Raw genomic sequence first — 27,411 nt, 5'->3', positions numbered from 1 at the left:
AGCTCCGTCATCCGGGAGGAGCTCAGAGTTGAGCCGCTGCTCCTCCACATTGAGAGGAGCAAGATGAGGTGGCTCGGCATCAGATTAGTATGCCTCCCGGACGCCTTCCTGATGAGGTGTTACGGGCACGTCCCACCGGGATGAGACCCCGGGGACGACCCAGGACATGCTGGAGAGACTACGTCTCTCGGCTGGCCCAGGGAACGCCTCAGGATCCCCCCGGAAGAGCTGGATGAAGTGGGCGTCCCTGCTACAGCTACTGCCCTCGCGACCCGACCTCGGATAAGCGGTAGAAAATGGATGGGGCTATATAGGCGGCACGGTGGGCGACTGGTTAGAGCGTCTGCCTCACAGTTCTGAGGACCAGGGTTCAATCCCCGGCCCCGCCCGTGTGGAGTTTGCATGTTCTCCCCGTGCCTGCGTGGGTTTTCTCCGGGCACTCCGGTTTCCTCCCGCATCCCAAAAACATGCATATGAGGTTAATTGACAACTCTAAATTGCCCGTAGGTGCGAATGGTTGTTTGTTTATGTGTGCCCTGCGATTGGCTGGCAACCAGTTCGGGGTGTACCCCGCCTCCTGCCCGATGATAGCTGGGATAGGCTACAGCGCTCCCGCGACCCTTGTGAGGATATACGGCTCAGATAATGGATGGAGATATATATATATAATTTGAGTGGTACAGGTCATAGGTTACACAAATGGCGAAAACAGGTTTTGAAATTATTTATCTTGGTCTCTTTTTGTTTTTTTTCCCCATCCCATCACAAAAACCTGGCATTTGAACAGGGGTGTGTAGACTTTTTATATCCACTGTAGATGCACTTTGCTGTTGTCTCACTTCTTACCTGTCCTCCAGGTGGAGTTGGATCTGAAACGTCTTAGAGACCCGCTACAGCTTCAGCTCCCGGTTCAACAGCTCAATGCTGGTAAAGATTGATGGAAAGAGTAACGCCTCCTTCTTCCGCTGGCATTCCCTTTTCTATCCCTATCCAACCCCACACGCCCCCCCCCCCCCCCCCCCCTGCCTTATATGAAACCTGCCCTCTTCTACATGTCTCCTGCATCTCCCTCTTCAATTTGGGAGTTTTTCCTCTTTTTTTCCCATTTTTACGTCCCTACTGAACCAACTCTTTTGATTTGCAACTGAAAGTCACAAGAGGGAACAATGTTGAGCTGAAGAAACTCACAGTAATGGTGGAGTTAAATTTGCAACTCGGCTATTTTTTTAGCCTCTGAATGGACAGCCTGAGGGGCAAACAGGAAATACTACAACCTGACCCTCCAGCACAGGGAAAGCAAATTTTGGGTACTATTTGTTTGTATGTGTGTGTGACGTGCAGGCCAAACCAACATTCGCCATTCTGTGAGTTGACACAACAGCACACACACACACACACACACACACACACACACTGGCCGGGGGGGCAGGTTCAGGTTCTCTATCCCATACATGAAACAAGTTTACAAGCAAGGCTCAAAGCGATGCTATTTTCCTGTGGCTAAACTCTGCTGCCTCTCCAAACTCTGGCCACGCCTCCTCCAGGTTGACGAACAGCCGTCCTCCCTCAATGTGACCTTTGATAGGAGTCCGCCTAGAACCCCGTTTCTTCTTCTCGTGGCAGCCCGGCCTGCGCAAGTATGAGAGTACTACCGACAACATCATCACTGTGTGTTCTTTTATTCCAAAAAAATATATATAATATTATGGCACTTTTTATTTTGAAAGCCATAGTATATTTGTTATGAAATGAATATAAAATAAATCTATATGTATACAATCAAATAAACCGAATGACCAGATGCTCGTTGTTATCCAGTGGGGGGAGGAGCTCGTCTTAAAATCTCACTGTGTCTGAAAGCCACGCCATGTATAATTCATCATGTTGTCACAGAGGTATGAAAAGCATTAAACACATTACTTTAACTCTTAATGTTCCACTGTAACAAGTCCGATTTGGCTGTCAGACCTAAATTGGGAAATTCTCCAAAATGTGTGCAGTTTTTCAAGCAAAACATCAGCACATCCCCCCAGTTTGGGTCGAACGTGTGAATTTCCACTCATGAGGTGAAATGAATTAAAAGCCTCATTGTGAGTGTTCTCTCCCCACTGTTGCTGTACCACCTCCCTGCTCCCTCCATGACAAGGCAGGGTAGACTGCATGCTGTGGTATACCCTCAGTAGAAGTTTGTGAATGTGTAGGTGCGTCTTAGTCATTTTCTACTCCAATGGAATCTGTTTATTGCATCATAGAGTGAGTTCTGAAGAAGGCACTCTGTCATTTCCTGATTGGTTAAGTCTAAGCTTGTAGAAGCCATATATTTAGGCCAAATGCACCTCTTCCATGTGATTTTCTTTGAGTGAGGATCGGTGGCCCTCACTGACCCTTTTGTCAATACCTCTAAAAATGCAAAGGAGAATTGGGACCACACTGAAAAGAAAAGAAAAACGATAAGAATAATTATTTCTGAGAAAAAATTTAATTTCCAAGAAAAGAAAAACGTGAGGATAAAGTGATATTTTTGAGAATATTGTAGTATTATAAATAAATGTTTAATTATTTTATTAGAGAGATGTGGAAAGCTGTGTCAAATTGAAGACTTTAGTAAAGCTTTACAAACTTTGAACAAATCAAAAGTTTTGGCACATCAACACAATCATCAGGATGAACAGTTTGTTGTGATTGTGCAATATCAACTGGATGTGAGAACAATTATTATATGGAAGTTGTCTAGCGACTCCTGGTTCCAGACATTTGCATTTTTGTAGGAATTTTGATATTTCCGGAACTATCAAATACATGACAACTTTTTGTCAAATTGTTTTCCCTCATTGTTCCTTTTTTCTTTTTTCTTTTTTCTGTGGCCGCAATACTCCTTTGAACAGCAAGGTCTATACTCATTTTGCCCCCTGTGAACAAATCTCATTCACCACTGCTGAGCAGGAGTACAGTGGCAACATTCATGCCATCACATCCTGTGTGTGCGCACGCGTGCTAATGTGAGCAGACTGTTGACTTAATCCTACAAGCAGATCCTGGTGTTTAACTGCATATTTCCTCTTAAAATGCATGTGTTTAGATCCAATTAAAAATTACCCGTGCAGAAAGGATTAGGTCTAATCTGTGTGATCATGTGTGAGTGAGTGAGTGAGTGCGTGCGCATGTGTGTTAATGTGCCTTTTGGGATGATTAAGGATTTTTAACAGTTTTGACAAGGAAGCAATTAGGTAAAGTGCCATTGATGGCCTCTTACTCGGCATGGCGTTAACTTGGAATATTTTAAGTGAAAAGACATTAGTTGAATGGGCATGTTGATGGTTGAGTGAACCATCAGATTAGCAATGATGTGAATCCTATGCCACCATTGCTGCTTGTCAATAGTTAAATCCCTTCCAGCCTCATCCCATTCATATCTGTCGCTGGCCAACATTGATTTTTCTTTTGTACACACAGTGAAGTTGTTTCCTTGTTGGAGGTGATCTTTGTCGTCATTTTGCGCATTAGCTCCTTTTTTTTGTTTGTTTTGTTTTAATCGCACTGTCCATCATTTACTTACCCGGGCCCCCATGCGTTTGAAAATGTAATACATCAAATATAGAGACCTTTATATAAAGAGGGTGTTGCATGAATGTATCTTTAAATGGGGAATTATGTTAAAACTAACAAAAAAGATTCTTACAAAAGACAAAAAAAAAAAAAGGCAAAAATAAGTTAAGAACGTTGTTTGTAGAGATTCCTAGCAGTGGACCGGCCTGCGTGTTTAGAATTAGTTCTGCCAAACTTGATCCTCGCCGATCAGCCGCTCTCCTTCACACCTCAACGATGTCCATTTTCTTTATTGCTTTGCATTTATCCTCAGAGAATGGGAAGAAGTCCATCCTCAGTGCACCAGTAAAGAGGCTCTTTGACTGCTGACCTCACTTCCTAACGTCCTGCTTCTCATACTAAAGGAAAATGTCACGTGGCACATGGTAGCTTTTGGAGGGGGAAACCTCCTAACACATACCGCTCCTGTTGTCCTCATCACCTCTTATTTGTTGTCCAAATTACTCTTCTGTCTTGAATGTGTGTTTTTGAAATTCTGGTGTGCACGTACCATATGTTCAAAAGAGTGAAGCATATACGAGTGAAATGACCTTGTACTCCATTCTGAACTCCTGGTTTTTTTTTAATTATTATTATTTGTATTATTTCTTTCGAGACATTATGTTTCTGTTGACATGATGCTGTAATATTGGCAAAAAAAAAGTGTAAAATCCTGTATCATTTATGAAATATGTATGAAAGAGAAATGTAATTCAATTATCAATAAAATCCTTATCCAGGTTTTGGAGCTTGTGGTCCGCTGGGTCATTTGTCTGCTTTATTTTTGTCTGCTGCCTTAAATGAATGTGTGGCGTCACCAATGTTTACAAGGCCTTGACTGGCTTCTCAGGCTCTTCCTTTGTACATCCTGTTAGAGATACTGTAGATGCGACCAGAAAGTGTACCTATGCACCAGGATACATACAATATCCTGACAGTACAGTATCCTGTATACCGAGCACACTTTATACAGAGTTTTAAAAAAATACAACGTAAGCAACAAATCTTTTGTCTAAACTGAAACTGAACCTGAACCTTGTGTGAGTTCTATAATCCATGTAGCTGCCCGAAACTACATAAAACAATGAGACATGCATATCTGGCTTTCCTGTTCTTGAATGTTATCAGTGGTTTGTAACTACATAACTTGCTGTACAACCTCTGTCTGTCTATCTGTCTATCTATCTATATATCTATCTATCTATCTATCTATCTATCTATCTATCTATCTATCTATCTATCTATCTATCTATCTATCTATCTATCTATCTATCTATCTATCTATCTGTCTGTCTGTCTGTCTGTCCATCCATCTGTCCATCTGTCTGTCTATTTACTTAATATATGCAGAATGTAAATGCATTTTTTTTACATTTACAGTCTACTTACTATCTTGGCATTTTCTAAAATCACAGATAAACATATTTGTACAACTTTGAAAGCCTACAACTTTATGAAAACTAAATGCCAATAAATGTAATGTCATCTACAAGTCAAGAATTTTAAGTGTTATGCACAAATAATACAGCTTCACTGAATAATAAATGCCATATGTTTTCCTTTTAAATAAAGAATTTCAAAACTGCTTGACATAACGGTATATAACATGGGTGGAGGGCAAAATGTATAATGTCCATGCCGTGCATGACACTTTTTCTGTTGTATTTATTTATTTATTTGTTTTTAGCACAAGCGGTCATTCCCATGATACATGTGGTACTTTTTTTTGGTGTAAAACCTCTTGCGCAAAGCTTGAATTCTGTCATTGACATAATATCTCTGTAGCTAGGTAACTGTATAATTTTTTTGTTCAAGACGGAATGTTTATACAGCTCTGTACTTGCTGTCATCCGATTGTGTAGTTGTTGCTCGTGTTGAGTACTTGACTGCAACGCTTTCTATGTGTCCATAGTGTAGTGTACAAAGCTGATTAAACCTGCCTGAGCCAAGAAGTAAATCAATGTCTAAGTTCCAGAAGTAGTCACAAAAGAAAAGCATGGCATTTTCCACCTCATTATCTCTAGAGCGCAACTTGAATTAATGTCTTCATTGATTTAATTACATACTGTATAAGAAACCAAAAAAGTGCAAGCCTAAAGTAATCTCTGCTTGCTACCAAATGAGTGTTTGTGCAGCATTTGGTTTCTACTGGTTGTCATGTCAACCATCTGTATGACAAAGTATAGAAGGAGACGTCAGGGACTTACAGTAATTCAGGATTACCTCTCACACACACTACTGAAATGTCCTACTCTACTGAAACGCTCTCTCTCACACACACACACACACACGACAAAAATGTGTTTCACTCACACACGCTACTGAAATCCTCTCACACACACACACGACTGAAATTTGTGTGAGAATGGTGAGTCTGAGCGTTTCAGTATTTGAGTGAGTATGACAGCTTTTCAGTTGTTCGTGAACGAGAAAAAAATCAGTATTGTGTGTAAGAGTGTTTCAGTAGTATGTGAGAGGTAAACCTGAACTACAGTACCTCTCTGATGGCCTCTCATAATGTATTCTCTTGAACAGTAAATTACTGGAAAGGTTTCAGTCTTCAATACAGTCGTGGTAAATGTTCAAACCCTCGCAATGCTTTAACAAACCATTGACTGATTGGATTGGTCTAATGCTGCTACACTATCAAAACAATTACCTTGATTTGCAGCTAAAGGGTTCTGAGGATGTGAGTGGTGGGAGGGATATACGGTGTGAAACAATGAGAGGATGATTTCTGTGAATCAGAGGTGAAGGTGAGGTGAGTGACATACAGATAAGAGGTTCATGTTAAAAGCAGACTTCTTTGAGGGATGAACAATACGTGCTACTACACACTCACCCAATGATGCAATATCATTTTCCCAACATGATGCTTTTTTGGCTCAATGTTCTGCTACGAGAAGCTTTTCAGGTCACAGCTGTCAGTGAGTATAATATGTCTGCATTCTTATATAATAGTATTTCGTAAAGATTCATTTTATATTAGAGGTAGAATGCAGGGTAGGCTGGGGCGGGTCTAGCCCTTATTTATTGAGAAACTGATTATGATGCTTTTGTCCATAAAGTATACATTATGTGGCATTCAAGGTCTTAAAATTTGCAATATTTATAATTGTTGTTGTTGTTTGCAGTGGTATAGAACTGTACTGAAACTAAATGAGGTAAGCAGCAAGAAGCACCTCTTCGTATGATGCAGTGTAATTTTGTAACAATGCAAATTATATACAGTTAAATGAATTAATTAAGCACGGCTGTCGACTGGTTAGCACATCTGGCTCACAGTTCTGAGGACCCGGGTTCAAATCCGGCCTCGCCTGTGTTGTGTTCTCAACGTGCCTGCGTGGGTTTTCTCCGGGCACTCCGGTTTCCTCCCACATCCCAAAAACACGCATGGCAGGTTAATTGAAGACTCTAAATTGCCCGTAGGTGTGAATGTGAGTGCAAATGGTTGTTTGTTTCTATGTGCCCTGCCATTGGTTGGCGACCAGTTCGGGGTGTGCCCCGCCTCTCGCCCGAAGATAGCTGGGATAAGTGAGGATAAGCGGAATGGAAAATGAATGAATGAATAAATTAATACCTCCTTGACATTCTCAAAACAGCTATGATCATCATTGTGAAGGCAGATATTTGTTTATTCATCATGCTGTAAGACTGTAACTAATTTAATGGAAGAACTGCCATTTTTATCATTTAAAATGCTACTTTAATAAGTATTGGGTTTTTTTGTGAATTCAATAAGCTTTAGTGTGGCTTGTTGTTAATGTGACCATAAACTTTTGTGTGTCAATTGCACTAAATGGGAAGCCAGTAACAATAATAAAATGTCATGTCCTCCAGTTATTTTTCTCCTTTTGATTCTTCATTACACAAGACGAGAACAGTCATTAATTGTTCATTTTGTTGATTGTCCTCAAATGGCTTTTGTTCACTCCACTTTTTATCTCTAAAGATATGTATCCCATCTTGCTAAGTATCCAGGTTTGTCATTATTACTATCATTAGAAGTATGTACTGTATTACCAATATCAATTGGATAGTAGTCTAGGATTACTATTGCATGCCTTTACTGCTATTGCTATGTGAAATATTATAGTAACCATCCCTCTCGCTCAACCCAACTGTTGGAGGCAGATGGTGGCCCCCCATGGAGTCATGGTTCTGTTCTGTTCTGTTCGGAGGCAGGCAGTTTTGCCTTGAGATAACTCCTGTTGTGATTTGGCACAGTAGAAATATGGAATCCAACGCACCTTAAGTCATCTGCAATGGATAATTACGGGGCACTTTTAAAATATCAGGACTTTACAAATTACAATGTTGTTGTTTTGTTAACGTCGACCTATGACCTATAGAATGCGCTTAAAATTAACAACTCTGTGAAGGGAAAATATGAATGTGGAATAAGTTGATTGCATACATATGCCCTCTCTTTAACCAGAGGCTGCGGAACCAGGCATTCCCCTCCCTTTTTAGCCTGCCTTTGACGTACCCGTTTGCTCCTTGTGTCATGTAGGCCTATTTTTTTCATAGCCTTTATTTATTTCACTCAGCGCTGCCTGTTTGAGGATACAGCATGTTGTTTATCAGGAGCATGATTATGCTTATCATTTTGGGAAATGTATGCAGTTTATTCATTTTTTTGTGCAGAACTTTACCAATGAGTATTGTTTTGTATTGCTTTGCCGTGTTCTCTGCTCATGTGATTTTCATGACAATGTTTGTTTAACTGGTTAATTCAAATATATACAATTGTTCTTCAAAATAGTTGTACACAATATAACACAACTTTTTCATTTTTGTTGGTGCTACAGTATATTTAGTTGTATCTACCCCCGACTCTACAAGTTGTTCTGCCGTGTCTGTCTTGAAATAATACTTCATATTGAAGCACATTTTGCTTTAATGACAACATTCCGTCTTTCGGGCAGGAGTCTATCGTTTCATATCTTGACTTGGCTTCCTCTCAAAAGTGCTTTTCGATTGCAAGGACATTTCTCGTACAGAGTCCCTTTCTGAACACCCCATAGATTGGATTTAGCTCTGGGCTGTGTCTGGGCAATTTTAAAATGGTAATTTGGTTCTGTTGAAGCTATTTTACTGTTCATTTGGATGTATATTTTGTATTGTCATGCTGCTTTATAGCAGACAACTTTAACAGGCATTAGCATACCTACAGTTATATGGTTATTTAACATAAATTGCTAAAATAACCTGCTGAAACTTATATTTAACTAAGCATGGAAGTGGAGGTCTTACTTTACAGTCCTGTAGAGTGAGAAATTTAGATCTGAACACATTTTATGAAAGTGGAGCGTCGACAAAAGGGAGGAACTAAGGAGGTGAAATAAAGAGTAAGGGAAGCAGCTGAAGCCAGTTGCAGTTTATGACTGATGAAAGCCAAATTAATTTTTTTCAGAAATATTTGTAATGATTTTTTTTTTCCAAATACGAGGCAATAATGCAATCAAGAAAGAAAAGAATACAGCGGCACGGTGGGCGACTGGTTAGAGCGTCTGCCTCACAGTTCTGAGGTCTGGGGTTCAATCCCCGGCCCCACCTGTGTGGAGTTTGCATGTTCTCCCCGTGCCTGCGTGGGTTTTCTCCGGGCACTCCGGTTTCCTCCCACATCCCCAAAACATGCATGGTAGGTTAATTGACAACTCTAAATTGCCCGTAGGTATGAAAGTGAGTGCAAATGGTTGTTTGTTTATATGTGCTCTGCGATTGGTTGGCAATCAGTTCAGGGTGTACGCCGCCTCCTGCCTGATGATAGCTGGGTTAGGCTCCAGCACGCCCGCGACCCTAGTGAGCATAAGCGGTAAAGAAAATGGATGGATGGATGGAGAAAAATACAACACATGCTCCTCTTCCAACAGTTGGCTGCAGGTCAACAATTTTGGCAACAAGAAATTCACAAGACGCAGCCTGGTCAAGCATTCTTCAGTCATCCAAGCGCATCCATATTCTTAACATAATCAATAAAGTGTGACCACAAGTTTTAAAAAGTCTGTTGTTTGTCCTCTAAAATGTATGTTATTCATTCTAGAGGTAGTGTTGACAGCGTTTGAGTCATCCATTGTTTGGTAGTAGGTCTGTGACTAGACTTCCATACCAGTGTAATACATTGCCTTGCTGTCGTTAAACCAAGACTTAGGAGAGTTTGCTCATTCTTACTGTAGTTGTGCTTTTCTGGAAATAGTCCTAACAGAAACTGTGTGATTGAAGCGAAATTTTCTTTTCTATCTTTTTTGTTTGTTTGTTTTGTTGTTGTTGTTTTTACAAACAACTCTTTCCACTATAATTTTTTCCTCATCCCAAAATGTTCTTACTTATCTACAGTACATTGCCACATAAAGGAAAATAATGTTCCTTTAGCCACATTTAAAACAGGTGTCAGGATATTCTTATTGTATTTGTTTATTTCCACTGGTGTGATATGAGCTATTTGTATTGGATTAATTTAAGATGTGTATTCATAAATTCAGCCTTGTACCTGAACGAGTCAAATGAACGAAGGTTCATGAGCTATTTTATATTTTGGTCCAACGTGAACTGAATATAGTTCATTTCTGCCCGATGAACGTTATTGAGAAAATGTTCTTTCTGCGTCTTGCGAACGGTTTTCGAACGAAAGTTCGTTTTTATTCAAGAGTGCCAGGTTTTGTTAGTGACTTCCAGGACAAACCCCGTCCGAACACACTAAATACGAGCCTTCATATGTGGGGTGGATACCCACCATGTTTGGCAACCGATTCAGTGCGGCCGCCATTCATGGTTACATGCGCAGGTGCGTTCTGTGACACTCCGTAAATTGGAGAGAAACTTATGATTTGTATCACAATGCTTTAGTGTACAATCACACTGCCATAAGATGGAATCTATTTTGTTTTGTAATATAAGACCAAATAAGATAATCTATTTTGTAAATGTAGTCAGCCAGAGCCGCTTGGAATGCAAAATTACCCATTTCTTTTCACCATCGTTCCTGTCATACTGTGTTGTGTGTTTTTGCTTGTACATTCGGGACAAAAGTCCTGTTTTTGTTTTAATTCCTTATTAGCTGAAGCTGGGCGGCACGGTGGACGACTGGTTAGAACGTCAGCCTCACAGTTCTGAGGACCCGGGTTCAATCCCCGGCCCCGACTGTGTGGAGTTTGCTCCGGGCACTCCGGTTTCCTCCCACATCCCAAAAACATGCATAAATTGGAGACTCTAAATTGCCCGTAGGTGTGAGTGTGAATGTCTGTTTCTATGTGCCCTGCGATTGGCTGGCAACCAGTTCAGGGTGTACCCCGCCTCCTGCCGGATGATAGCTGGGATAGGCTCCAGCACGCCCGCGACCCTAGTGAGGAGAAGCGGCTCAGAAAATGGATGGATGGATAGCTGAAGCTGGCTACTAGTGTGGGCTGAATGGGTGGCAACAATGGGAAAATTAAATGCCAGTATTTTGAGGGTCAGCAACATACAGTTTTGGAATTTAAAAAAAAAAAAAAAAAGATGAACTATGAACGATTCCATTTTTGGAACAGTGAACTTACTTCAAAATTTTGAATTATTAACTGAACTAGTTCATTTTTGGAATGAACTTTGAACTAATTCGCGGGGTAAATGAACTTTCTCAACACTGCATAAATTGTTTGGAGATCTACACAAATTTACCCCCATTCAGTTTCTGACATATTCCAAATTTTGAATCTTATCTCCAGAATTCTCAGAGGAATGAAGCCAACCTTTTTAAATGTGGGGCTAGTACCCAAAACAGAGCTTCTTCTGGGTTACTTTTGAAAGTGAGGCTACAAGGTTTTGCTTTTAAAACAAGAATCCCAAGAGGCCCATGAAACAAAACTAACTCTAATCAAAACAATGCAAAGGTCACGAAAAGACAAAGATCATAAAACTATGCCTTTCTGAGACTCTTCCGGTCTCTCTGTATCTTGTTGCAACCTCCCAATGGCCTCTTCAGATTCTGGTTTTTGCTAAGGAATTTTCTTTCCTTTCCTCTCTTAGCGAGATGTCCTGGAAGTATTATATTTAAAGCAACGGGCTCGCCGATGACATCAGTATGGAAAAGTGGAGTCAAATTCATTTTAAGCGGTGCTGTCTTTTCCTGTGTTTAAAAGGAGGCACCCTTTTTGTCTCGCCTTGAGCGGATGATGTTTTCCACAAAGGTTGAGGAAAGGCGTTATAAATGTTAGGAGATTTCACTGTCCGAAGAGGCCCTGTGACGCTCTATGCTAAGTGGCCACTTCCCTATGAGAGCATGTTGTGAAGCCTTACAATTGTGTAGGACCTTGGATCAATTGTTAAGTGTCATCTTTGTCTCCTGATGTCAAAATGTGAACAGGGAGATAAAGAGGACTGTTAAAATAGCAATTCTAATTGCTCCAGGAAATGTATTGGTCGATCTATGGATCAAACACCTGTTTTGAATTTTGTCACTCAGCTCCTTCATAGTTGTGTAGAAAGTACTGAAACATTAAACAGTTGTAAATGTGTTGCCAAAGTTTAGAGACGGTGAAATTCTGTTCACCTCTAAAGGTCATAATGCAGTTTAGGTTTTTGCTGAAATTTCACCTGTACGGTGAAAATCATTTTGCGAGTAGTGTATTTTAAGGAGTTCATGTGCAGAGGTTCAATTAGCAACTAGCCTTGGAAGTTGACACAATTACTTCCTACTTTGATTATTTCCCATTATTAGTCGCACCCCCGAACTTTTGGACGTTATGTGTTAAACGCTTAGAGTGCCTTCATAATGCTTTTTAAACTACAATCCAAACCTATTATTTTCTTAGAAAGTCATCATCCTAATCACTCAGACGTAATATTATAAAGCATCCTTGGGTTTCAACAAAGGTGCCCCATAAATCATTTTTTTAATGATCATTTTGCTATTATAGTTTTATTATTAATATTGCCCTCAGCCCTGGACCCATGTTCTGCCTACAACAGCCTGAATGAACCATGGAGGAACACAGAGTATCACATCAACCAGTCCGGAGTGACTCTCTGCGATAGCCACATGTCCGGGGAGTGGTATCGCTTCACAGGAATGGCGGGGGACGCCATGCCCACCTTCTGCATCTCTGAGAACCACTGCGGCACCCACGCTCCTATCTGGCTCAATGGCAGCCACCCTCAGCCACAGGAAGGCATCGTCACTCTGCCAGTGTGCGCCAGTTTTGGGGACGACTGCTGCCACTGGAATGCCAGAGTGGACGTGAAGGCCTGCACTGGGGGCTACTTTGTCTATCGCCTGCCCAGACCTTCAGTTTGCTTCCATGTCTACTGTGGTCGTGAGTTGAACCTTCAGCACATCCTCTCACTGACCTTTTCCCTTTTAAATTATCATGTTTATGTACCATAGATTTCTATGACATCTGTGATGACGTTCCATGTGCCGGTTCAAGATGTCCTGAGTCGGAATGTCGCTGTGCTCCTGGAACAGTTCTGGGTCCAGACGGACAAACGTGCCTGGGTGAGACTAACCGACAGGAAGGAAGAGTGCAGTAGATAAGATTTGCTACAGACGACAATAAACAGGAAAACATGGAACAAGAGTACCAACAACAGTAACAACAGAACTCACAGTTCTGATATATTCATCCCAGTATAAATGTTATTTGATACTGTATAATAATATTAATAAGATGCTATCCATTCATGACCTCTGGTTTATACCTGGAATACTGGTTCATCACTGATCACCCAGCCTGAATACTGGGTAGATACTCAGTGGACACTTCATTAGGACATTTCATTAGGTACACCTTGTACTCAGTGAAGAGCTGGAACAAAAGATGCTGTCAAAGAGGGAGGCATTTGAGAAAATGTTTAATATTGTGGTTCTACTATACAGTGGTGTAAAACTGCACTACATCTATTTTATGAGGTGGTTCAAATCGTATAGCTTATTAAACTACATAAACATTACACTGGGTTACAATTTGTTGTCTGTTTCTTCAACTGATTTAGGACAATTTTGCATCGCTGAATCTGAAAATGACATCCGTTTCTCTTGTTCAGGTCAGGTTTCTATGCCAAGTTGTTCACAGTTCATTAATCAAATATTACAAACTGTGCTTACTGTAAATACAGTAGTAGACTGATAAAAATAACTACCAGCAAATTGAATGTTACGTCATCACTGTTCAAAATCCAGGCCATGAAGCTCAGTTTATTTGAATCTCTAAAGCCAAAATACCTGTGCATGTAAACAAAACATGTGGTCATAGTTCAAAAGGTTGACCTGATTTAGCAAAACCAATGTGATATTTGGACATCAAAACTGTCCTAAATCAGCTAAAAAAAACAATAGACAGTAAATTTGTTGTTGACCACTGTTATCATCTTTGTACTTGTGTGTTGCTGCTTGTTATTTTGGACAGGTGCACTTCATGTTTTGTCTGGTAAATGATGAAAAGATTGATGACAGTGACCTAATTCTCCCCTAACCTATCCCTAGTTTCATCCATCTTTATTATTACTTGTCCCTTCAGTATTATGCAGTTCGCCTTGAATTGAATTTGTCATCCTCATCCCTCTAGGTGACTCATCTACTGTAGTCAATTAAAAGCCACCTACTGTGTGATGCAGGTGTGTGCGTGTGTTATGTTCAGATGTGAACGAGTGTGAGAAGGCCAACGGTGGCTGTGCAGAGGTCTGCGTCAACACCAAAGGATCCAGACGGTGTGAGTGCGGTCCGGGTCGAGTGCTGGATGAAGCCGGGCTCAACTGTCGAGGTACTGGACTGGACTCTGGATTCTCTACATTGTCACCTTCGAAATACTGTAACGTAACCTCCGCCTGAGCTTTCCTCTCCTCAGTCATTTCTGTGTCTTGCAGAGATGGCAGGCTGCCATGTAAACAATGGAGGCTGCAGCCATGGCTGCTCGTCACTGCACGACTCCTACCGGTGTCACTGTCCTCGAGGACTGCAACTGAGCTATGACTTACATACATGTCAGGGTAGGTTTGTGTGTGTGTAATCTTCATCATCATCATCATCTTCATCAACGTTATTGTGACAACAACAGATGACAACATCAATGATATTAACAATCCAAGTTGCTTGTCTTTGCATTTTCATTTGCTGCACAAGAAAAACAATCCAATATCGGAAGACATTGACATTTAAATGGCGGATAAAGGTCAAATTAATATTTTTGAAAGATTTTTTCAAATGTAATTTTATAATTGGCGGCACGGTGGCCAACTCTACGATCGTCTCTGATCAATGCCTCAACGCTAGCACGATTCTCTGATCAATGCCTCAACGCTAGCACGATGTCACTCAATGCAGGCCTTTGATCCTGGACACTCACTTTTTGACTGTGCTGTATGTAGCCTATTGCAACTTTGCCATAAACATTTTGCAAACTTTTAAATGTTTAGTGGCGTGTCCCCTTTCAAAGCAAGAAATTGAATCACAGCTCTTTGCTTCTGATGGGCATCCAACAATGACCTCAATTCGAAAATGGCTGACAGGAAGAGGGCAGGCTAAAAGAAAAGTTAAAAAAAATATATTAATCTTCAAACTAGTATCCATCCATCCATCCTCACTAGGGACACAGGTCTGCTGGAGCCTATCCCAGCTAACTTCAGGCGAGAGGCGGGGTACACCCTGAATTGGTCGCCAGACAATTGCAGGGCACATAGAAATAAACAACCATTCGCACTCACATTCACACCTACGGGCAATTTAGAGTCTTCAATTTACCTACCCTGCATGTTTTTGGGATGTGGGAGGAAACCGGAGTGCCCGGAGAAAACCCACGCAGGCACGGGGAGAACATGGAAACTCCACACAGGCGGGGCCAGGATTTGAATCCCGGTCCTCAGAACTGTGAGGCAGATGTCCTAACCAGTTGTCCATTGTGCCGCCTCAAACTAGTATTTGAAATACAAATTGTGAACATTTCTGAAAAATGTTTACTATTAATAGGTTAAATGAAATTGGGCTCATTACTTCTTGACTGCCCCTCATACTGTATATTGGGATCAAACTGTCACTGTATTTGGAATGGTGTAAAAGTAAGAAGTTTACTCATTTTACAGTATTCATTGCTATTAATGTAAATACGTACATGCTCCGCAGTGCCAGTCGAGTGCAATCCCGGCTCCATCATAGTGTCAGTACCGAAGGACATTGTTGGAGGATTGGACCTCTTTCTTTCCAACTCATCATGTCGGGGTATCTCTAATGGCACACATATCAACCTGAACTTCAGTCTCAAGACATGTGGCACTGCTGTAGAGGTCAGTCCCACTTGGTAGGTTCATCTCTGTGCTTCGTAGAACTTATGACAATGTTGACGCCTCCCTCGCAGGTGACAGATGACAAGATAGTGGCAACCAACCTGGTGACAGGTCTTCCCAGGGCCAACCCGGGTAGCAGCAATGACCTGATAGTGCGCACCAGTAAGTTAATGTTGCCAATCACCTGTGAGTTTCCCAGGGAGTACCAAGTGTCTGATGGATACCAGGCAAGTCAGCGCAGCTCAGCCTTGGAGCTGGCCGGCCACAGCGAGGGAGTCTTCCCCTTCTCGCTGGAGCTCTTCAAGAACTCTGAGTTCTCGGAGCCTTACCGCACGCCGCCTCATCTGAGCCTTCACGACTCCCTCTTCTTCGGGGTCGAGCCCAAAGAGAGAGTGGAGGGCCTTTCTGCCCTGGTAGAGAGCTGCTTTGCAACACCAGGGCCCAAAGCTGACCAGGCCCTAAAGTATTACCTCATCAAAGATGGGTGAGTTGTCCCGGAGTTGAATAACTTTTGAAGTCACCTGCTGCATAAATTAGCAAATAGCACAACAGCAGAACACAGACATGACCCAGTTTTTGTTGGAGTCGCTTAACAAAACCCTTTTAACGTTCAGACTTTGAAAGAAATCATGGAAATGATAAAGCTTTCGCCATCATACAACATTATATCATAATTAGGGTGCCCAATACCCATTAAGTAACATTTTAGCAGTTGTGACAAGTCAGGGCCTGCAAGGCCTTCTCCACTAGCCTAAACACTATCAGAAGCACTGACATAAAATTCTAATATTGGTTCCATGAAATTGTATTCTTTTTTTCCAACAGTCCATTCTCTTTCATTTGTATCATTTGGCTGCACTTATTCCAGAACGTGTCCATGTATCTTGGATTCTTTTGTCCAGATGAATCCAAGGCCTTTAGAATCAGAAGTGCTGGCGGATGTAATTTAAACTACTATATCGTCAAATGGGACTGTTTCTTAAACCAATCAGATTTCAAATTCATCCTCATACTCAATGTCTGCATTTTTTGATCCCCTGATTAGTCAAGGTTAAAGTTGTTACATGTTCAACTTGAAAAACACATCCTTTGGCAACAAATTAAGAAATTGAATAATCAACATCTCTGCTGAATATCATTTTTTATTTTTATTTTCGTTTGTCATATTATTACATGTATATTGATTGATATGTTGGTGGCACATTTATATGCTGTTATACACTATTGCATTTTTGTATATTATTGATTGCGATGTTATAGTGATGATATTTAGTGTTGGTTTGAGTTGACTAAGTTACCGCTTATAAACGCCTGGAACATCCATCCATCCATTTTCTGAGCCGCTTCTCCTCACTCGGGTCGCGGGCGTGCTGGAGCCTATCCCAGCTGTCATCGGGCAGGAGGCGGGGTACACCCTGAACTGGTTGCCAGCCAATCGCAGGGCACATACAAACAGACAACCATTCGCACTCACATGCACACCTACGGGCAATTCAGAGTCTCCAATTTATGCATGTTTTTGGGATGTGGGAGGAAACCGGAGTGCTCGGAGAAAACCCACGCAGGCACGGGGAGAACAGGCAAACTCCACACAGGCGGGGCCGGGGATTGAACCCGGGTCCTCAGAACTGTGAGGCTGACGCTCTAACCAGTCGGCCACCGTGCCGCACGCCTGGAACAAGTTGTGTAAATACATTCACAGTGACACTCAGGAAATGAATTGCTGTAATTGTATGGTTATACAAGTGACAGTTGTCAGTCAAATTAAATCAAAACAAAACAAATGTAGCAAACTTTGAAGCACCTCTGCTTTTTAACATTAGTGTTGTCATATATCATATAGTTCTATCTTTGGAGTGCAGAATGTGAGAAAAGCGGGGAGTGAAATAAAAATAGTTCAACACCCTCTCCCACTCGCTGTAATGTTACACTTTTCTAGCTTGTGAACAATTTTTAAAATAAACCGGGAACACAGTTCCCCTTGAATTGTTTTTTTTTTTTTTTTACAAGTTAATTCGTGATTAGAAAAATAATCAACACATACTGTGTACACACAAACACACAAAGCAACAATGGGGCAATAATCATCGTTTGCAACTATGTGTCAGCAGCCCAGTGACAGTCGACGATACAGCTTAGATAAGCAAAATAGATCATGGATGGAAAAAGCACCAATTTTTATTTTAGAAAACAATCTGTGTCCGTGGAGAAAGACATTTAATGCATGTCTTTCTCCACAAAGCTGTAAAGTCTGCAAATCATCCATCTATACATCCATCAAGTGGGGTACAACCTGGAATGGTCACCAACCAATTGCAGTGGCTGCAAAACCTTTTTTTAAATTATTTATTTATTTAAAAAAATACAAATAAATTATGCAAGGATTTACAGTACAAAGCCTCTCCTGCCTTTTGACATTCATTTAACTCCATTTAGTTTTATGAATTAATTCGGTCCTTCAACATGGTGACTCGTCAGATCAGAAGCGTCAGCTGCCTTGGGAAAAAAATTATTGACAGATATAGGACAGCGAACCTCATGTGTCACATCAAATGTCAAACACCAATGGCCTTGCCAGCTGATGATCTGTACCGAAAACACAATTGTTTTGTTTTTTTTCCCACCGCCTATTGACTCTCAGGTTAACTTTTTTAAGGCAAGACAAGCTTCAAGGCAATTTCATTTGTAGAGCACAATTGATACACAGGGCAATTCAAAGTGCTTTGCAGCGACAACAAATTTAAAAAGGCAAATAAAGTTGTTCCACAAAACATGACATAATCAATAATTAATTAAATTAAACGCGAGGAGCACAGATAAAACACTTTTACTAATACAGTGGCACTTCCAAAGCTGAACACAATCCATTTCATGCCACTGATTTACTTCTAGTTGTTCTAATGCAATGTTTTAAGCTGGTGATTCTCAACTGGAACCCAAAAGTGGCCCATTATGAGTGGCTAGTAAAAATGAGCTTTTTGTGCTCCCTCAAAATAATTTGAATATCAGTTCAGATCGCAAACACTGCAACTTCTAGTGGCATTTAAACGACCTCTGGCATAACAAATGCCATTTGTGTTTTATAGCGTAATAATTGAACCTTTTTGCTACTTAAACCCATTACAGTTGCACTTGACTGCATTCTTAATTTCTTAAAAAGAAAACATATTATTGATGGTAGACTTTGCTATTTACGATGGCTCAGTGGTAGTGTAAGTGAAAATCTGTGGCTATATTTTGTGAAATTGTGATATTTAATTTTATTACATACATTTTTGTACATGCAGTTGTCATGTACATCCTCAGTTTCACTCCTCAAGATGGACCAAGGCTATTCTTGGTCCATCTTTTTTATTGTCCTGAACTTAAAATTAAAAACTTTGGAGGTTCCTTGTCATTTTCTTTGCTATACGAATCGTTTTCCACATCAGCAAAGTGGTATCTTGTTCCCCCTCCCACCAGCACACACACCAAATTTCATTTTTAAAAATAAAACTGTTTTCGAAAGCCTTGGAGCAGAATCCCTGTAAAGACTTAACCTCTTTGTCTTGTGAGCAGATGTATTTCGGATGAAACAGTTACTCAGCACTCATCCAAGGACCAACTCTCCAAGCACTACCAGGTCCCTGTCTTCAAGTTCATTGGCAAGGAGAACCGGGTGAGTAAGGCAGCCTGCCGGGAGCCGGCTGGCCGTCGAGAGAGTGTGTGGGCTTATGTTTGCATGACAGTGTGTTGTTTAGATTACTCACTGTGACTATTAGACATCTTTATGTCTGATTCCTGCGCGTTTGTCCTGTGTGTTTACAGCAGGTCTTCCTCCACTGCCAGGTGTTGGTGTGCGGCGTGGGAGAGTCTCGTTGCGCTCTGCCTTGTCGGGGACGTGTCCGTCGTGGCGCCCCATCACAGGAGCAGCACACATTGAGCGGGGGCCCCATCTTCATCCTGCCCGAGCCGAGCAGCCAGACGGATTCAAATTCAAGAGATGTGTTGCAATCACAGACATTTAATTGACCAGCCTGACAAATATGCGATTGTGCCAGGTCTGGTTGTCATAGTGACCATATTGTTGCAACAACCATGTAAATCCACTACATGATGATTTTGGCTATTAACGTAATGCCATTTTTTGCGGACAACCAAATAAAACATGCAATAATGCCATGTCTTTGACGAAGATTTCCATTTTCTGCAATGTACTTCCACCTCAGACCACACATCCTCCATTCACATTGTATCGAAGACAAACTCAGAAAACACAAAAGCTAGTCGCTATTGCTTTGTTTTAATGAACCGAGTGTTGACAACCTTAATAATGAATGTTATGTTTTAACCAGGCGGCACGGTGACCGACTGGTTAGAGCGTCTGCCTCACACTTCTGAGGACCGGGGTTCAATCCCCGGCCCCGCCTGTGTGGTGTTTGCATGTTCTCCCCTTGCCTGCGTGGGTTTTCTCCAGGCACTCCGGTTTCCTCCCACATCCCAACAAACATGCATGGTAGGTTAATGTACATCTCTAAATTCCCCGTAGGTGTGAGTGTGAATGCTTGTTTGTTTATATGTGCCCTGCGACTGGCTGGCAAACAGTTCAGGGTGTACCCCGTCTCCTGCCCGATGATAGCTGGGATAGGCTCCAGCACGCCCGCACCCTTGTGAGGAGAAGCGGCTCAGAAAATGGATGGATGGACGTTGTATTGGCACTGGACCAAGTGTGTTTGATGCATGCAGGTCAAAATTGGGTGGCTAAATTTTTCAATTAAATTGAATTGTGTCAAAGAAAATATGATTACATCGGTTGATGACACCAGCTGCAGTGGTGCAGCGCCAAGAGTGGAACAAGGCTTGGCGTTTGAGAAAAGATAGCTGCTTACATCAGCACTGTGCACTTGACTGTGTCCGGTTCTTCTTGCTTGCTGAATTCATTGGTGGGCATGAGGTCAAATATTTAAATAAAAGACACACTTATTGCCGTCACTGATACACATGTTGTAATGGAAATACAAAGACACAATTTACAGTTTCTGTATTCTACTGTAATGAGCCTCTACCACCAAATACTCTTTGGTGGAAAGTGGATTAAACTCAGTGCCTATGTGCCCCTTTTGCTGACACCACAATTTACAGACATTATAATCAGTGACATTAATATGAAGTCATCACTCTGGTCACAGGGCCCCTCATCTGTAACAACTGCAACATGAAGACAAGTTCATTTGGAACAAGTACAACATAAAGATGTTTTTTTTTTAATGTTCAGGATTGACTGCGTGGCTTTTATCAAAGTAGTTTTTATTTTACACCATCGCTGAATATTGATAATAATATACAGTGCATAAAACGGGTGATGCATTACTGTACACCTAATGAAATACTGCAATGCAACACTACAGCAGTATCAAACAATTTTTTCCAGTGCAGGCACAGATTGATAGACACTAAGAGGTGTTCATTTGACGTAATTTATTGTTGTGGTTGTAAATTAATTTCTGAGATGATAGATAATAAATGCATTGCATTGCACCTAATCTTGTGGCTGTTGAGTGTATATGGAGCAGTTCCTCCTACATTCATAAATAGAAAATAACTTACACTGACTCACATTTTCAACACAACTAGCCTGCTAAGTGTTTTTGTGTTTTGTGTCCACAAAACACTTCCTTTGTCTGGAGTCTTAAAGAAATGAATGTTAATGGAGTTATGCAGGCCTAAGAATTGTCCTGAACATTAATGCAATAGGAGGAGTAGAAATGCACGTTTCATCATTCATTATTTGTTGTAACGCCCAGATATTGGCATTCAATTTGGCCTCTGTCACATCTCTCTTCCATGCTCTGAAATTTGTGCCAAACTGTCTTTATTTTTTATTTTTTATTTTTTTAAATGAGTGAAAAAGTTGTCCATGGTGTTCAGTGTCACAGTTCATCCCTCTCCTCTCCTTCACAAACACATGCTGCCCTCTGGCTGTTCATGTAAGGCCGGCATCCAAGAGTCCACACTGTGTTGTACAAGGCATCTGCCATGGACTCGCAGGCTATGAGGTGGGGAAGCCACAAGCAGAGATTTCATCAGTATAGAGTAGACTCACACTCACATTAAGTATTACACGCACAAAATCTCATGAAAATCCTACACAAGAACCCAATCAAATATTTTGCCCTTACAAAGATAATAAATGAATGCACACTTTTGATTGACACTGTCGGAGTGATATTCTTTTAACCGTTTGTTGATAATTGAGCTTGTAGTAGGGCAGAAGTATAGAACTGCCACAAAATACTGAGAGGTGGTTGTAATATTTTTGAGCCATGTAGTTACTATTATATCTATTATTTTGTGTGTGTGTGTGTGTGTGTGTGTGTGTGTGTGTGGTCATGGCGATTAAATGGGTATCACACATGAAATAACAGATATAATAGAAATGCAAAATAAAAATGCATAAAATCAAATTATAGCTCGGTTACAATTGCAAGATGTGTGTACGTATGTAGTATGTACGTATGGACAGTATTTAGGCATGTATGTAGTAGCATAAATAATACATTAGACGTTAAATATAATTATCACAAAAACTCACAGTGACATCATTAAGGCGCAATGATTACTTAGAAATACAAACATTGTTTTATTTATTTATTTTCTTTTGTGTATACATTTTTATTGTGTGTTATGTTATATTTATTATTTGTTAATACAAAATTAAAGATATATTAGATGTATATTATAATTAATCATAATAATTCACATTCATGTACTGTATATCCACAGTAGGGTTTAACTAAAGATTACTGTATCCTTTGATCAGTCCTTTGAGAAAGTAAGTTCTTTATATTTTATACCATCCATCCATCCATGCATTTTCTACCGCTTATCCGAGGTCGGGTCGCGGGGGCAGTAGCTTTAGCAGGGACGCCCAGACTTCCCTCTCCCCAGCCACTTCCTCCAGTCCAGCTCTTCCGGGGAGATCCCGAGGCGTTCCCAGGCCAGCCGAGAGACGTAGTCTCTCCAGCGTGTCCTGGGTCGTTCCCGGGGTCTCCTCCCGGTGGGGCGTGCCCGGAACACCTCGCCGAATCAGATGCCCCAGCCACCTCATCTCGCTCCTCTCGATGTGGAAAAGCAGCGGCTCTACTCTGAGCCCCCTCCCGGATGACCGAACTTCTCACCCTATATCTCAGGGAGAGCCCGGACACCCTGTGGAGGAAACTCCTTTCGGCCGCTTGTATCCGGGATCTTGTTCTTTCGGTCACAACCCACAGCTCGTGACCATAGGTGAGGGTAGGAACGTAGATCGAGCGGTAAATAGAGAGCTTCGCCTTTCGGCTTAGCTCCTTCTTTACCACAACGGATCGATACAAAGTCCGCATCACTGCAGACGCTGCACCGATCAGCCTATCGATCTCCCGTTCCATTTTTCCTCACTCGTGAACAAGACCCCGAGATACTTGAACTCCTCTACTTGGGGCAGGATCTCATCCCCGACCTGAAGAGGGCACGCCATCCTTTTCTGACTGAGGACCGTGGTCTCAGATTTGGAGGTGCTGATTCTCCTCCCAGCGGCTTCACACTCATTTAAATATAACTATACATTGTCTGTCAAAACTGCATTCTTTGTTAGAGGCAGAATATTTGATACATGTATTGAATCTTATAAGATGAATGTGAAGAGCGACATGTCTTTGTCTCACCTTGTACTTTGGACACAAAGCCGAGACTCCTCTTGAGGTCAGAGCAAATGTTATGAAGACAAGAGCGGAATTTGGTGTCACAGTCGTACTTGTCGATGCCACAGTTGTCGTAGCACACATCGAGCTGGTTACAGCACTCAGAAATGGCAGGGATGCCAAGATCAAGCTGGCACAGGAAAAACACTTGTTTATGCCAGTACATTTGGTGGTTGTTACAAGCGCTAATCAATCTGTGTGTGTCAGCTGTTTGGTGCCATGAACAGGCCACCGAGGGCAACAATCACCTGGAATCCCACCATGGAAGAGCTGCAGCCATTGGGCTCTTGGTGCTTGTAGCCAGGACGAGGCTGAGGCCGTTCTCCTAAGGATACGGAGAAGATAACGTTTACAACTTTAGGTACCCCACGCATTAAACATGGCATCCAATAAAGAGCTGTATCCAGAGATTATAACGATCAGGATTTCATTGTAAGAGTTACTTATATACAGTATAAAACACCATCCATCCATTCTCAATCCCGCTAATCCTGTTCAGGGTCACGGGGTGCTGCAGCCTATCCCATCTGACTTCGTGCGCACGGCGGACTACACCCTGAACTGGTCTCAAGTTAGTCACAAGGCACATATAGACACGGAAAACCATTCACACAGTCACTGAGTGGGAACTGATCTCACGCTGCCTGCACTAAAGTCAGGTGAACCTACCACTAGACCATCAGTGACTAAGACAGGGAACCCCATTTGGTAATTCAATCCATGCACCCATTCATTCTCTGTACCGCTTATGCTCACTTGGGCCGCAGGTGTGCTGGAGCCTATCCCATCTGAATTCAGAGAGACGGGCAACACCCTGAACTGGTCGCCAGCCAATCGCAGGCCATATAGATAAACAACCATTCACACGCACATGCACACCTAAGGACAATTTGGACTCTTCAGTTTTTTGGGAATATGAGAGTAAACCAAAGTACCTGGAGCAAACCCACGCGAGATTAAAAAGAATATTTGGACCTTGGATGACATATCTATTAAGTTACAGTACAATCCTAAAAATAAAATGTATGCAGTCAACATTGTTGGAATGTGTCCTATCCGGTTATCCGCATCATTTCAGAGAGTGTTATGAAAGCGTGACATTAATTTCATTGGCCAAACATGAGGAGTGTGTGTAAGACAACATACTCACCATATCTGCAGCGATACTGACAAATGCCATTGTGGCCCCCCACCAGCTCCACCAGGGAGTCAAAGTAGCCGTGCATCATTTGGAAACTGTTTCTAATCGACATGAGGCTCCACCTATTGTTGTTTTTGTCAAGTGGTGCGGAAATGTTCATTTGGACTGGCTCAATCTCGCTGCTCTCCCCCACCTCCACTTCGTACTGAGATGGTTGATGCTGGGCTTCCACATCTTGGCTTCTTTCTCCCGGCCCTTCGACTACTTCAGGGGTTTTGTTCGGTAATACTTCAGCGAGTTCGTTGTTCAGGTCCTCGTGGGGTTTAGCGTCTTCTACAGCAGTGTTTAGTGGATCCACTGCAGGAGCGTCCTCCTGCTGTGCTGTGGACTGGTAGTGGCCCAGCGTGGCACACACACCGGCAGACACACAAAGGAGCAGCAGGAGAGCGACGGCCCGGAGCAACATGGTCGGAAGAATGTCCGACGTGTTGTCAACAGCGTGAGAGGAGCTTTGCGAGTGAGTGAAAACAACACGACGCAAGACTTTGACCTGTGATTCGACTCCAGCGGACAGCAGGGCACTCGCTCCAGCAGGGGGCAAAAGTCAACTCCTGTCAAGCGATAAGATCCCCTAATCTTTTTCTGGTTATTGAACACATTGAAGAGCTGATGTCATCACAAATTAATCTATGAGGCTAAAGTCATTTCGATGATTTGGTCATTGTGAGCCATCTTTACCACGTTTAATTTTTTTAGCCAATCATGACATCATGACATCCCAAAACAAATGCTTTGTGAGAGATTAAAAAAACACTTTGATAACAATAACATTATGACATTATAGTTGAAATTTAATATATACAATGTTAAATATTTAAATTAAAAACAAAACAAGATTAGGTGATATTGAAGAAATGATACAACCAAATAATACTAAAACATGAATAATAATGAAGTGAAGAAAAGGGGCTCTATTCATCCACTTTCTTCTTCGCTTATCGTCGTTGTGTGCTGGAGCCAATCAGCGTTGACTTTCGGCTATAGAGTCTAGAAAATCTGATGTTTAATGAAATATGATATTACAATTAATTTGAGATTTTTGGCTTATTGGACACCATCTGCATGAAAGGCAGCAGCATGTAACACTACACTACCAGTACATTTACTTACAGTTAGCCATCTTATAACATTAGTCAATACATAAATTGATTTGAGTTTCAAAAAGAAAATCAAATGTGAAATAGTCACCGAAGTAACTTGTAAAACACTCTATTGTCTTGCACGACCTCAGAATCACCTTGATGGAATTGGACCAGGCTGGACACTTAGGCCGCCGCATTTTCGGAATCGTATTTAAATATTATTTACGTCACAGAACTATTGCGGCAATTAAAAATATTTACATTTGTTAGGAATTGAATGTGAATAACAGGCTGAGATGATGCACAGTACCTAAAATACAGTCAACCAAACAGCAGTTTTCTTTCAAGTCATTGCTGCCCTCCAGTGGTAAAAGTGAAAGTCGCCTCACTGTCATATTGGTTCAATAAAGCCGCTTTTCAATGATTATAAGTTTCAGAACGGCCTGGCTCCCGCTCTGCGTCTACCTTTTGTGTCACTGTTTTCAAGTTTTCAAGTATTTTTTTTACAGTTTTAACACACGCTGGTGATGGAGCCAATTCCAGCTGAATTTGGGGGAGAGGCGTGACTGCATGGCCGCCAGCCATTCGTAGGGCACGTATAGAAAAGCAAGCATTCACGTTCACATTCATACCAGTGGAGAATTTAGAGACGTCAAAGAACCTGAAATTCATGTTTATGGAGAGCGACAAGAAGCAGTAGCACAAGGAGAACGTGCAAACTCCACACAAGAGGGCCCGAGTTTCAAACTCAGAACCTCTGGACTGTGAGGCGGCCATATCTGTCTAATGTGCTGCCTAGAATATATTAGTAAAATATGATGATAGTATGATATGATACATGATATATATGATATTTGATAAATATGAATGTTGAGTTATAGGGTGACACTACATACATACGGACATAATACATAGGGTTAGTAATACAGGGTATTTTATTCACAAATGATCGTTACAGTAACATTTTTGTGAAATCATTCTCAAAGATGACAATCTTTGATCGTGCCTTGAATATATGCAAGGTGTCCCAAAACATGTACTCACGATAACACTTTCACTGGGCATTAAAAACATTATTTTTTTTCATTTTGATTTAAGTGTTGGTACAAGTCTAATGAGTTAAACTAAAGAATGTAACATCAACTTTAAGATAATTGTCATAGTAGAGAAGATGAGTCTAAACCAAAACAATATGAGTAATCGACAGTCAATCTGTGTGTGTGTGTGTGTGTGTGCGTGTGTGTGTCGATATATATTACATTTAAAGTGTCCTGTTTTTAAACCTTAAATGTTTAGTTCATAGGGCTGAGCCTCTACCAAACTTGTTGACCTCGGTCATCTTGAGCATGCACGTCACAAGGCAGTTCATACACAACAGAAACCATATATCACGTCTCCCGTTCCCACTCTCCTACTGCGACGCAGACATGACGTGTTACCGTCTTATGGCCTTGCTCGCTTTCTCCCTTTTCAGCACTGCTTTGATATTGATTTCCAGTTTCTCGAGGAGAAAAGGCAACGTTAAGTAACGTGACAGTAGCTGTTGTTATCGTTAATGTTGAAATGAAAGTGA

The 27,411-nt window shown here is 41.4% G+C and overlaps 3 protein-coding genes across 6 annotated transcripts in view; 2 read left to right on the top strand and 1 right to left on the bottom strand.

Moving 5' to 3' along the window:
* mcu (mitochondrial calcium uniporter) overlaps nucleotides 1-4,327 on the top strand; it is a 64,908-nt gene extending 60,581 nt beyond the window's left edge. For 2 of the 4 annotated variants that reach the window (XM_061690904.1, XM_061690902.1), the window contains exon 9: nucleotides 858-3,710. In XM_061690904.1, coding sequence (XP_061546888.1) covers nucleotides 858-938 — 81 coding nt within the window. In that variant the 3' untranslated portion in view covers nucleotides 939-3,710. Of the gene's footprint in view, nucleotides 1-857; nucleotides 3,711-3,859 lie in introns of those variants that run through there. The other 2 variants (XR_009769496.1, XM_061690905.1) reach the window with 2 other exon arrangements.
* Nucleotides 4,328-6,457: 2,130 nt separating this feature from the next.
* oit3 (oncoprotein induced transcript 3) lies at nucleotides 6,458-19,851 on the top strand. Its single transcript, XM_061690852.1, has 9 exons — nucleotides 6,458-6,512; nucleotides 12,507-12,878; nucleotides 12,950-13,060; nucleotides 14,202-14,324; nucleotides 14,428-14,550; nucleotides 15,680-15,840; nucleotides 15,912-16,324; nucleotides 19,399-19,498; nucleotides 19,648-19,851. The coding sequence occupies exons 1-9, from the start codon at nucleotides 6,458-6,460 to the stop codon at nucleotides 19,849-19,851; spliced, it is 1,662 nt and encodes a 553-aa protein (XP_061546836.1).
* A 1,815-nt stretch (nucleotides 19,852-21,666) lies between these two features.
* pla2g12b (phospholipase A2, group XIIB) lies at nucleotides 21,667-25,180 on the bottom strand. Its single transcript, XM_061690265.1, has 4 exons — nucleotides 24,706-25,180; nucleotides 23,804-23,880; nucleotides 23,520-23,685; nucleotides 21,667-21,868 (listed from the first exon to the last, which is right to left on the bottom strand). Exons 1-4 carry the CDS (start codon nucleotides 25,160-25,162, stop codon nucleotides 21,750-21,752), a joined length of 819 nt encoding a protein of 272 aa, XP_061546249.1. The 5' UTR covers nucleotides 25,163-25,180; the 3' UTR covers nucleotides 21,667-21,749.
* Nucleotides 25,181-27,411: the final 2,231 nt, after the last annotated feature.

The sequence above is a fragment of the Phycodurus eques genome, chromosome 11 (assembly GCF_024500275.1).
Source record: "Phycodurus eques isolate BA_2022a chromosome 11, UOR_Pequ_1.1, whole genome shotgun sequence".
NCBI classification, from domain to species: domain Eukaryota; kingdom Metazoa; phylum Chordata; class Actinopteri; order Syngnathiformes; family Syngnathidae; genus Phycodurus; species Phycodurus eques.
This window is presented reverse-complemented; position numbering and strand designations above follow the sequence as displayed.

Excerpts from the sequence above, each read along its gene's own strand:
- oit3 (XM_061690852.1), top strand. The coding sequence starts at position 6,458 with ATGCTTTTTTGGCTCAATGTTCTGCTACGAGAAGCTTTTCAGGTCACA. Across the intron at positions 6,513-12,506 it reads TTTTCAGGTCACAGCTGTCA|CCCTGGACCCATGTTCTGCC; the intron begins GTGAGTATAATA and ends TATTGCCCTCAG. Across the intron at positions 14,551-15,679 it reads TGACTTACATACATGTCAGG|TGCCAGTCGAGTGCAATCCC; the intron begins GTAGGTTTGTGT and ends CATGCTCCGCAG.
- pla2g12b (XM_061690265.1), bottom strand. The coding sequence starts at position 25,162 with ATGTTGCTCCGGGCCGTCGCTCTCCTGCTGCTCCTTTGTGTGTCTGCC. Across the intron at positions 23,881-24,705 it reads TCAGTATCGCTGCAGATATG|GAGAACGGCCTCAGCCTCGT; the intron begins GTGAGTATGTTG and ends CCGTATCCTTAG. Across the intron at positions 21,869-23,519 it reads CTTTGTGTCCAAAGTACAAG|CCTGCGAGTCCATGGCAGAT; the intron begins GTGAGACAAAGA and ends CCCACCTCATAG.